This window comes from Aspergillus sydowii (genome assembly GCF_001890705.1).
Source record: "Aspergillus sydowii CBS 593.65 unplaced genomic scaffold ASPSYscaffold_2, whole genome shotgun sequence".
In the NCBI taxonomy this organism is placed as follows: Eukaryota; Fungi; Ascomycota; class Eurotiomycetes; order Eurotiales; family Aspergillaceae; genus Aspergillus; species Aspergillus sydowii.
The window spans coordinates 922,781-934,890 of NW_024467860.1; the positions used below are offsets into that span (position 1 = coordinate 922,781).

Consider the following 12,110-nt stretch of genomic DNA (forward strand, 5'->3'; position numbering starts at 1 on the left):
GAAGCAAATATAAGGGTATAAAATATGGAACCCGAAACCTCAATTGTTTGTCAATCACCAGCCTCGCCGCAATCGCTCAACAATCTCACTGGACAACCCCCGTAGCCGAGTCCCGAGATCCACAGCTAGCTTGTCTAGAAGGTGCAAGGGGAGGATGGATTCGTGTCTGTTAACTTCGGTAGGAATTATGTTCGGTCCAGTGAGCAGCCTGCCCTGCGATACTTGATCTTTCAGCCGCTGGTAAAGTGTGTTCACTAGACTTTGCACGGCATGTAGTTCGCTCAGGACAAGCTGTGCGGTCATGCGGCCCTGGTCTTCGCCTTCAAGATGGTAGCCCCTGATTACAGCTGGTGCCCTGTCGACCTGTTCTGTAAATGCTTGGCTGTCGTCGGGTATGGGCGGATCCAACGCTATTGCACCATACCAGGCTAGAATCTTGAAGACGGCGAGGGCAAGGATAGTGAGAGTATAGCTGTCCTGAGAGCATGGACACTGCAGAGTTTGGTTGATATCTTGTATGATTTGCTCATTTTGAGCGATAACTTGTTGGACTGTTGGGTTGTTGGCGCACTTCTTGTCGTCTGTGCTTGTAGCCCTGCAATTGAACGAAGGGTTTGGGAAGAGCTCCCGGAGCAATGATAGTGAACGAGCAAAGCAGAAGCATTGTGGTGGATCTCCGATAGTAGATACCCCCGGTAGTGGAGGTGAGCAAGGCGGATTAGTCTGCGGACCCGGAGAACTCGCCACAAAAGGGGACTTGAGGATATTATCTTCAAGCATCGGTGTTGGATCACTGGGTGAGAAAAACGAAGAAGGGTCAGAAATTCCATCGAGATCCCTGAGATTGACCCGGGCTCCCGAATAATAGTCCACGTCGGGTGTGTCGAGAAACGACAAGGACACCGGTGAAGCAATAAAGCCGTCAAACTCGGGGTGTCCAAATGTAAGAGGAGTTGTAGCTGATGTTGCAGGGCCGGCAGAAGAGAGAAGGCTCGGGATACTCTCTGGATAACTCGGCGTACGCTGATGGTGGTAATTGTCCCGATACGCATCGAGGCTTCGATCTTGTTGAAGAGCGTAGTGCATCGAATGTGCGGACGAATCCAGGAGGCCATTTCGACCATCGTTTTCCTTAACAGACCTAGGTCGGTAGTCTGTTTTAAGAGTCTTGAGCCTGCCCGTTCTACTGCCCTGTTTGCGGCCAGCGCGCTTGCTGACTAGATACTGGCATGCTGTACCTCTTTTGGCACACCGTGCACAAGTCGGTTTATCCTGACTGCACTTGAGCTTGGATTGCGCACATGCCTGACAGCTACCTCTTAGTTTTACTGCCGGAGGTTGGATAGGTGAAGCACCATCGGTGCTGAAGGCTGCCATCGTGAACATGAGGGGGTGATTGTCGGATATTTACAACGAGGGAGGGATGAGGGGCCCAAGTCTTAAAGAGACAAAGCACAGCTGCGCGAAGGATTGCACTGCTTGCTAGCATTGAGCTCTGGCGGGGGTTTATTAGGATTGACAGGTCAGCCTAGCCGCTTAATGTCAGCTTACAATGAGATACCATTGGTGTCTGGCCTTCGTATGCGGGGTCTGAACTGATGGCCAGGATTGGTTTTACGGCTGGGAATCAGCAGCCTGTCACCCTTCATGGCCCTCTTGATTCAGCCGGGTCGTGTCCGGTGTGGTTTTGTTAAATAGATCGTCGTCTTTCCCCGCTGATTCTGCGAAGCCCGTTCCCTTCGCTGTGGTTTCGCTAGATCAGACTAGGGGTGGCTGCAATTTAGCCATTGTCACAGACATAGTGCCAGGCCAGCAGTAGCACTTTTCACGCAGCCGACGGTAGCTATGACACAGGAACTTCGGACTTAGCGGCGACATCGTATCGCCGTCGGCGTCATTTGACCGATAATTCCACTTCAGCAAATATATAAATCAAGCAGTATCCAGACGTCGGTCCCCAACTCGTATCCAGCTATGACAAAATCGCGGCTGGGGGGACGAGTATAGAGATTGAGGCTGAAGCTGAGTTAGACCCANGTAAACCGCCCACTTCGTCCCCGGAGCCCGACAGCACTACCGCTGTCCGACCGGGTGCCTACCATTGCTTTTAATGAGGTGAGTTGAGAATCTATTTGCTTTATTAACCGGGATAACTCAAACAGCTCAGTGTGAGTTCAGCGGACTTGACCTGGGATTGTGGGCGATATGGGAGTCGCTGGTGGAGCTGATAGCAAAGCCCAGCTTGGTGAGTAGGGCCCACCGGATTACCGGTAGCTTGGGCGCAGCTTTGAGCCTTCGACCCAGCGATCGTCGGCGCTTTGTCTGTAACATAACAAGCTTTAGTCAACATTAGCGACCGTACTAATATCCACCTTATTTTGTCGTCAGGCCTCAGGATAACACTCAAGATGGCTTCAAAGGGCGTTTCGTGTGATTCGGTGACTGGCCAATTCGTTAACACCGCGTCGAGATGCAATTATTTCCCTCACATCGCAGGCAGCGCAGTATGCTCGAGTCATTCCCTTCGTGTCCCAGTCAACCTTGCATTTTCTCAGGTAATTACCGGTATTGGTTCAGCTTCTGGTTGCCGTACCTACTCAATCCATCACACCACCTTCGGAGCCCGAGTGTCGAACGGTCCAGCAAGGCTCAGACAAATCGAGTGGAGAAATCTATAGTATAGGCAATAGCTGGTACAGTTTATCATAGACAAGCGATAGGAAAGGAACTCGTTTTCTGATAGTTGTGTGAGCACTCGGCGGTTGGGTTTCTGGAGGGTTGTAAGCGTTTAAATGCCCACACCCTCGCGTCGAAATGCGGCGAAAGTAGACAGTGAGTTCTTGTCATTCCAAAGAGACTCTAGTGATTCAATCTAGACAAGAGTGGTAGACAGCATACAAAGCAGAAGCAAGAAGGAAGACAGATGTTTTTTGGCGAGGAATAGTACCGTAAAGCTTGGCACCTTCAACCTCACCCCATCCATTCAAAAGAAAAGACCAGCATTCCAATGTTGAATTTACAACACTCCCACCCCAAACCATCGCTTTATTCCCCCTCGCATCTCAAAGGCCACCTTGCCATCTTCTGCTAGTTTGCGCAGCACTTCGTCAATGAACGGCTCCAGTGCCATGGTTCGCACATCTTCATCGATTCCATCCCCGTGCACTAGAACCACCAGCTCCTTGACCGAGACGCTGGCTTTCTTGCCTCGGCCTGCTTGCCTAGAATCCTTGTTGAGACGGTCGAGCGTCATGAGGACCTGTTTTTCACGCCGCGTCTTCTGCGCCAACTCACCAGCAATCTTCGCTGGGAGGTTTGTGATAATGTCCCCATGGGCGGGGTAACCAATGGCGCAATGGTGCGACTTCAATCTCTGAAGGGTCTCCATGTAGACACCGAGCTCTTCAACGGCGCTAGTGCCGTGTCCCAGAACATTGTCTCCCGTGAACATAGCATTTTCCTCCTCGAGGATGAAACACATGTGGTCATGGGAATGTCCTGGACCGTGCACCGCTCGGATAGTAGCACCTTCAACACGAAAGACTTGGCCGTCATCAATCGGTTGCTGATCAGTACCTGGGGAATTTTTGTATATGGCCTCAGTGAGATCGGGATAGAGTCGCAAGAGATCCGGAACACCTCCAGTATGGTCACCGTGCCAATGAGACAGGAAGACGTGTGACAGGGAGATTGAACGGTCCTTGAGGGTAGAATCGAGGATATCTGCCCATTCTGGAATCCCTTGGCCGGTGTCGATTATCAGCCTCTGCGACCCCGTGCCGACAATATATGTGTTTGTCCCCTGCAAAGTGAACTACATGTGGGCTTTGTTAGCCAAAGACGGCATTCGTATCTCGGAGCCCCCTTACCTTTCCAGCATTCTGTCCTAGGACCCGAATGACTCGAGGACTGAGTTGCTCGACATCTTCAAGGCGAGGCAAGTGCTTTAACTGCGCAGAAAGGTAATCCTCGAAGGCGCATATGTTGAGTGCTTTGTTAATTTGTTTATATCCCCCTTTATGCTGCTGAGGCTGCGCCATTGTGTCTGGGTCCAGGATACACTCGGGAGTCTCGAGCTCAACCGGTTCACTTAAGCGATGTCTCAGGAAACAGAACTCTGGGAACAACCAGACCTCCTTGGGAATATCTAGTCGAGCCGTGGCACAAGAATGATTACACTACATCAGCCCCATCGGCATTGCCAATAATCGCTCAGCCAGCCGCATATTGGGCTGGACTCCGACCGGGGACCTTGGTTTCCGAGTACGAGTCCAGAATACTATCCATCACCGAACGCCGCTGGATCCAAATTGGCCGATATTGATGCTTATCGCTTGGCAGGCCTACCTGAATCTTTCCTGATCACAATAAATCTCGCCTGGTGCAACAAAGTCTCTCTTGCATTCACCTCAGATCTGCACATTCATTTCCTTGATCATTGTCAGCGCCGCCTCCTGTGAACTCACGGCCTTACTTTCGCTTACACACAGGGTCCGGTGGCTCATCCGCTTCCAGAAGGCATTGTCTTCCAGAATGTCCGTGTACACACCTCAATCAGACTCCCAAGCGGAATATTCCAAGATGAAACTTCTTTACTTCAGCAACGAATTCCCCAAAGATGACCTCCAAGGGCTATTCCGCCGCCTGTACAATCACAGTAAAGATAGACAACACCCGATACTCGCGAGATTTATCGATGAGGCTACAATCGCTGTCCGTGATGAAGTACGGCAATTACCGGCTTCTGTCAAAGCTCTAGTTCCTGCCTTCGAAACCGTTCTTAATCTCGCTGATTACCCTGAGCTCCGCAAAGGTCCTCTAAGTGGATCTTTGGACGGTGTTCTCCTTTGTGTCCTTGAAATAGCAACTCTGATCGGGTATATATGTCAATCTACTCTGGGTACCTGATGACGCGAGGTCACTAACTTCTGTAGCTACTATGAGAACACTCCTGACCGGTTTGACCTACACAACGTGTCGACGTATCTAGCTGGTCTGGGCCTTGGGCTTTTGTCAACTGCTGCTGTATCATTATGCTCTACATTAGCCGATCTCCCAGCTACGGGTGCCGAGGTAGTACGGGTTTCTTTCCGTCTCGGAACATTGGTAGACGAGATCTCTCAGAATCTGGAGCCTCGCGATACGTCGGGCTCCCCAGACACTTGGGCCTCGGTTGTCCCTGGTTCCAAGGTTGAAGAAGTGCAGGCGGAACTTGACGCTATTCATGCAAGAGAGGTGAGATTTTTCGGGCCCTAGAACCGTATTAGGGCTAATGGCTAATATCGGGTCCCTCGAAGAACACTCCGCAACCTAGTAAGATCTTTATCAGCGCATGGGGCGAAGGCTCTGTCACGATAAGCGGGCCCCCTTCGCGAATTAAGCGTGTTTTGCGATTGTCAGAATTCTTCCGGCGTCACAAGGTTGTGAGCCTCCCCGTGTACAGTGGCCTTTGTCATGCCAAGCATCTATACAACCAACAGCATGCACGTGAGATCATATCCACGAAAACCATGGACTGTATAGATGCCGTATACTCGCCCACAATACCAATTTACCAGACTTCGACTGGTAGACCCTTCACATGTTCAACCGCTAAAGGGCTGTTTGGAAAGCTAGTTTTGGAGCTCCTCACACAGCCCATCTTGTGGGACAATGTCATCCAGGGCGTCGTTGACCAAGCATACACAATATCCGCAACTAACTGCGAAGTGTTGGTTTGTCGCATTTCGGTTCCAATCAATGATTTACGGACTGCGCTCAGCTGCAAGCTCCAAGGGTTCGAGGCATCAACGGAAGAGTTGATTCCTTGGATTCTTGAGAAGTCTGATAACGAAAGTCCACGGGGAACAAAACAATCAAAGATCGCAATTATCGGCATGTCCTGCCGCATGCCGGGTGGTGCAACCGATACTGAAAAGTTCTGGGATCTACTAGAGCAAGGCCTTGATGTAGCCAGGAAGATACCTGCGGATAGATTCGATGTTGAAACCCACTGGGATCCGAATGGAAAAAGAATGAATACGAGTCATACCCCATACGGCTGTTTTATTGACGAGCCGGGCTTGTTTGATGCTCCATTTTTTAATATGTCCCCGCGAGAAGCTCAGCAGACGGATCCAATGCAGCGCCTCGCCATCGTTACTGCATACGAGGCGCTGGAACGGGCAGGTTACGTGGCTAATCGAACCCCCGCCTCTAATCTACACCGCATTGGAACATTCTACGGCCAGGCTAGTGATGATTACCGTGAGGTTAACACAGCTCAAGAAATCAGCACTTATTTCATCCCAGGTGGCTGCCGTGCGTTTGGCCCAGGACGCATAAACTACTTCTTCAAGTTCTCTGGGCCCAGCTTCAGTTGCGACACTGCTTGCTCTTCCAGCTTGGCTACTATCCAGGTATTACTATCTACACATGAACTAATTGCTTGATAACTGACGCATCCACATTTAGGCTGCTTGCACGTCTCTATGGAATGGGGATACCGACATGGTCGTAGCTGGTGGTATGAATGTTCTCACCAACTCCGACGCTTTTGCTGGTCTCAGCCATGGCCACTTCCTCTCCAAGACACCCGGTGCGTGCAAAACATGGGATGTCGATGCCGACGGATACTGTCGTGCTGATGGAATGGGATCTATCGTCATGAAACGCCTTGAAGATGCTGAGGCGGACAACGACAATATTATCGGGGTCATTCGTGCAGCTGCCACAAATCACTCAGCTGAGGCCATTTCAATTACCCACCCCCACGCCGGAGCCCAGAGTTATTTGTACCGGCAGGTTATGAGTTCCGCTGGAATTGACCCCCTAGACGTCAGCTTCGTGGAAATGCACGGCACCGGTACACAGGCCGGTGACTCTGTGGAAATTACCTCCATCACCGACGTCTTCGCTCCAATAACCAAGCGACGAAGCGCCCAGCAGCCACTCCATATTGGTGCTGTAAAGGCGAACGTTGGACACGGAGAGGCTGTCGCCGGAGTGACTGCCCTTCTCAAAGTCTTGCTAATGTACCAGAAGAATGCGATCCCGCCACATGTGGGTATAAAGAACAGCCTTAACCCATTATTCCCGAAAGATCTGGACAAGAGGAATTTACATATTCCGTATCAAAAGGTTCCCTGGCCGCGCGTGGAAGGCAAGAAACGTTATGCGGTGGTGAACAATTTCAGTGCCGCTGGTGGTAACACCACTGTTTGCCTCGAGGAGCCACCACTGAGAGAGGCAGATTCGGTTGACCCGCGGCTGGCTCATGTAGTCAATGTGTCTGCGAAGAGCAAGGTTTCCTTCAAGAAGAACATTGAGCGGCTAATAGCCTATCTGGAAGCCAACCCGGAGATCGCGCTCGCTGATCTTTCATATACTACCACAGCTCGACGTTACCACCACAACCACCGAGCCTCAGTTGCCGCCACCGATATTGCTCAAGTAAAGAAGAAACTTTCCTCATTTCTGGAGAGCATTGACACACACAAGCCTATACCAGCAACTGGGCCACCGCAGGTCACTTTTGCCTTCACAGGTCAGGGTGCATCGTACAAGTCAATGGACCTGGAGTTATTCCGCCACTCGCCGTACTTCAGGTCTCAGATGCTCTACTTGGATTCCCTCGCACAGGCGCAAGGTTTCCCATCTTTCATCCCAGTGGTGGATGGTAGCTACCCGAAAGACCATGTCCATGCTCCGGTTGTCACGCAGCTGGCTCTGGTTTCGGCCGAGATTGCTCTAGCCAAGTATTGGATCTCACTTGGTGTCAAGCCTAGTGCTGTTGTCGGCCACAGCCTTGGCGAATATGCGGCCTTCCATGTGGCAGGTACGCTTTCTGCCAGCGATGCACTCTTCCTTGTGGGCCGAAGGGCGCAGCTATTGGAAGAGAAATGCCAGGTCGGCAGCCATAAAATGCTGGCGGTACGTGCGCCGTTGGCTGATATTGAAAAATCGTTGGAGGACAAGAGCTACGAGGTCGCATGCATCAATGGTCCTAAAGAGACCGTGCTCAGCGGCTCCCAAGCAGAGATTGAAATTATCTCCGAGACGTTGCAGTCCTGTGGCTATCGATGCACCAGCCTGGACGTGGCATTTGCTTTCCACTCATCTCAAACGGAGGCCATCCTCGACGAATTCGAAGAGGCCGCCAAGAACGGAGTACTGTTCCGTGCACCCAGTATGCCCGTTATATCTCCACTATTGGGCAAGGTTATTTTCGACGATAAGACCATCAACGCGAAATACATGCGCCGTGCAACTCGGGAGACTGTCAATTTCCTGTCGGCACTTGAAATGGCTCAGAATTTCTCGACCGTCGATGAAGACACAGCCTGGTTGGAGATCGGACCTCACCCTGTCTGCTTAGGCTTTGTGAATGCTACTCTCCCAACTGTCAATGTGGCAGTAGCCTCCATGAAACGAGGGGAAAACAATTGGGTAACATTGACGCAATCTCTCTCTGCTTTGCACTGCGCCGGGGTGCCCATTGAATGGAACGAGTACCAGCGCCACTTCGAGAAAGACCTGCGGCTCTTGGATCTGCCTACTTATGCCTGGAACGACAAGACATACTGGCTTCAGTACAATGGAGACTGGGCCCTCACCAAGGGAAACACGTTCTATGATGCTGAAAAGGCTCTCAAAGCGCAGCAGAAGGGACATGTTTTGCCCTCAATACCTTCGGGTTTGAGAACCTCAACCGTCCAACAGATCATCGAAGAGAGTTTTAGCGGATCTGCAGGTAAAGTGGTTATGCAGTCGGATATGATGCAGCCTGACTTCTTGGCTGCCGCACATGGACACAAGATGAACGGATGTGGTGTGGTCACTTCGGTAAGTGCTCTTAGTGAATATTCAGGTGTCTAACTAACGTGAACCAGTCCATCCATGCCGACATTGGGTATACCCTTGGGAGATACCTCTATAAGAATCTCGTTAAGGGTGACAAGGCACCGGATATGAACATGGCAAATCTTGTGGTTTTGCGTGGACTCGTTGCCCAGAAGAACACTAAGAAACCCCAATATATCCGGGTCACGATTTCGACTGCGGATATCAACTCCGGTGTTGCTGATCTCACCTGGCAAAATATCCTCAACGACGGTACGGCAGATGAACCGTTTGCAAGCGCTTTCATCTACTACGGGGACGCTTCGGAGTGGCTCAAGGCCTGGATCCCCAACAAGCACTTGATTGAGGGTAGGGTTGAAGCCCTCGAGCGCCTTGCAGAAGAAGGTGTTGCGAACCGCTTCAACCACAATATGGCATACCTCCTCTTTGCCAATAACCTTGTGGACTATGCGCAAAAATACCGCGGAATGCAATCCGTTGTTCTGCACGAGCTCGAGGCTTTTGCTGACATCAAGCTCTCCACTGAGAAGAGCGGCACCTGGACTATTCCGCCGTACTTCATCGACAGTGTTGCGCATCTTGCCGGGTTTGTGATGAATGTATCGGACGCCATAGACACCAAGTCCAACTACTGTGTTACGCCAGGCTGGAGTTCTTTACGGTTCGCTAAGCCGCTTATTGCAGGCGCCAAATACCGATCCTACGTTAAGATGATTCCGACCGAGGACGACCCCACTGTCTATCTTGGGGATGTCTATATTATGCAAGACGGGGTTATTATTGGCATGTGCGGTGGTATCCAATTTCGTCGGTACCCGCGCATCCTGCTCAACCGATTCTTCACAGCTCCAGAGGAAGCAGGGGCTGTATCTCACGCAGCTGCGTCAGGTACGCCGGCGCCCAAGCCAAAGCCCCAGCCCCAGCCTACTGCACCTGCTCCCTTGGCTACTCCGGTTCCTACTCCCGCTCCAGCTCCGACTTCAACTCCCGCCGCGCCCGAGGCACCAGCAGCAACAACAGATAGCGACAGCGTGGCGGCCAAGGCTTTAGTTCTCATCTCCAAAGAAGCGGCGCTGGAGCTGTCGGATCTTACGGATGACGCCTCGTTTGCCAATCTCGGAGTCGACAGCTTGATGAGTCTGGTGATTGCAGAGAAATTCCGAGAGGAGCTTGGAGTGACAGTGACTGGTAGTTTGTTCCTCGAGTACCCCACCATTGGAGATCTACGAAGCTGGTTGTTGGAGTACTACAACTAGTTGGCAGTATGCTTTAGAGGAGATGGCGTGCGGCTATTGTTTGTTTTATCTGTTTCCTTTGCTTTCTGCCTAAATACTAGGGTTTGAGTATATAGATCTACAAATCGAATATACAACATTTTCTAGGGAACCATTGTCTAGTAGGTTTGGTCAATGTCTGGGATCAGACTGTACATTAATGTTCCGATAATTCGCCGTCGCTGTCCGGGTATCTTGGGTCGGGTCATTTCCACCTCTATATAGAAATCCATCCCAAATCTCCCAGAGCTTCACACCCCCAATAGCCAACACAATCCAAGCAGCAAACAAAATGTCCCTTCCAGACCCCCCACCACGGACATCATCAGAGGACCAAGTCCTCTGCCTCACAATCCTAGGTTACCGCAAACCAGGCATGAGCGAAGAAGCCTACCGGAAACACATGAAGGAAGTTTCAGCACCCTTGACAACAGGGCTGATGGTGAAATATGGTATTATGCGTTGGACTCAGGTAGGCCCCAGCACGTATCGCCAGATCTAGGGAAAACTATAGCTAACAAGCGAATCTTTCTCACCAAATGCACAGATCCATAATACCACTTCAACCCGCGAACTGATGTACCAGATCATGGACCCGCAGATGGCCAATATCGCCGACTACGACTGCTTCAGCCAGGTTGTGTTTCGCAGCTTCGAGGACTATAAGAAGATCAAGGATGATCCGTGGTATAAGGAGCATTTGGTCGGGGATCATGAGAATTTTGCTGATACGAAGAGGAGCAAGTACGTTTATTTCTTTCTCTCTTTCTTTCTCTGATAAGATCTTATTAACTATGACATATTTAGGATGACAATCGGGTGGATTTCGCAGTTCATCGACAAGGGCGTCGAGGTTGATGGGTTCAACGATACTGAGAAGTAGCCTGGTTGTGCTTACATGGTAATACATGTGTCTGCTGCAGCTCTTCGATATTCAATAATGCAAGTTGCTTCTTCTGTCCCACAGAGGCCTGGGAATTGGGACCGCACCGTCGGACAGCGAGATGATGGACCTTTATTCCGTCACCGAGCCGGACACATCACAACAACTTCGTTGACTTGCATTTAACGTCTTCCTCAGATGCCCTTAAATACATATAATAGTCTAATACCTCATTCTACAATATCCCTTCAGTAAAACAACCTCATACATCATGGCAGAACTCTCTCCATCCCTATCCCTATCAATTCTCAAAAGCACCGCTATTGTATCGGGGTCATTCCTCTCTGGTACCCTGCTTTCACTCTTTCTCTCTAAATATATAACAAAAGTCCCTACGAAAGATAATTACCTAACTAACATAATCCCCAGGAGCAATGATAACCCTCAGCACAATAACCGTCCCCGTCCTGCTCGACACAACAACCCACCCCCCGCAACTCCTCCACCAATGGGTCCGAACATACCACTACGGACACATCTCCCTACCTACAATCTCCATCGCGACTGCAATTATATACTTCTACATCGCCGCACGACAGCTCTCGCGGAAGAAACCGTGGCGGAAAGCTGCGCTCGTCGGGGTTTTGACGGTGATCATGGTCCCGTTTACGTGGGTGTGTATGGCTGCAACGAATGATGTGCTTTTTGGGTTACAGAGGGAAAGTCAGATGCGGGATTTGAATCAGACTAGTTATGAGGATCTTGGGGATGGAACTGGAACTGGGTCTGGGACTGGTGCTGGGAGTGAGGGTGAGGGTGAGGGTGATGTGGCGACGCTGGAGGACGTGATGGAGTTGATTGTGCGATGGGGGTGGATGCATCTTGTCAGGAGTCTGTTTCCGCTTATGGCTGCTGTTGTTGGGATTGGGATTTGTGTTTGATTATTTCGGTCTATGGAGTTGGGTTTGAGTGGAGAGTGGGTTAGTTAGGGCTGGCCAAATTGGAGTATACGGACTGCGACCCGACAGCGCGCTATTTTTCTTCTCCGGTTAGCAGTATGTAATATACTAATAATTTATTTTATTAAAGACACAACCGTCTGTATGAAACCG

The 12,110-nt window shown here is 50.7% G+C and overlaps 4 protein-coding genes across 4 annotated transcripts; 2 read left to right on the forward strand and 2 right to left on the reverse strand.

Annotated features, from left to right (window-relative positions):
* Positions 1-54: 54 nt before the first annotated feature.
* Positions 55-1,377, reverse strand: ASPSYDRAFT_195254 (Zn(II)2Cys6 transcription factor; the record flags this gene model as incomplete). Its single annotated transcript, XM_040843712.1, has 1 exon — positions 55-1,377. The coding sequence occupies one exon, from the start codon at positions 1,375-1,377 to the stop codon at positions 55-57; it is 1,323 nt and encodes a 440-aa protein (XP_040705835.1).
* A 1,639-nt stretch (positions 1,378-3,016) lies between these two features.
* On the reverse strand, positions 3,017-4,040 carry ASPSYDRAFT_144554 (uncharacterized protein; the record flags this gene model as incomplete). The annotated part of the gene is made up of 2 exons (XM_040841443.1): positions 3,017-3,814; positions 3,870-4,040. 2 exons carry the CDS (start codon positions 4,038-4,040, stop codon positions 3,017-3,019), a joined length of 969 nt encoding a protein of 322 aa, XP_040705836.1.
* Positions 4,041-4,533: 493 nt separating this feature from the next.
* On the forward strand, positions 4,534-10,097 carry tpcC (non-reducing polyketide synthase tpcC; the record flags this gene model as incomplete). The annotated part of the gene is made up of 5 exons (XM_040841476.1): positions 4,534-4,877; positions 4,935-5,235; positions 5,298-6,398; positions 6,454-8,823; positions 8,871-10,097. 5 exons carry the CDS (start codon positions 4,534-4,536, stop codon positions 10,095-10,097), a joined length of 5,343 nt encoding a protein of 1,780 aa, XP_040705837.1.
* A 310-nt stretch (positions 10,098-10,407) lies between these two features.
* Positions 10,408-11,939, forward strand: ASPSYDRAFT_54975 (uncharacterized protein; the record flags this gene model as incomplete). The annotated part of the gene is made up of 5 exons (XM_040848950.1): positions 10,408-10,587; positions 10,663-10,859; positions 10,923-10,994; positions 11,251-11,345; positions 11,428-11,939. The coding sequence occupies 5 exons, from the start codon at positions 10,408-10,410 to the stop codon at positions 11,937-11,939; spliced, it is 1,056 nt and encodes a 351-aa protein (XP_040705838.1).
* Between the last annotated feature and the right edge of the window lie 171 nt (positions 11,940-12,110).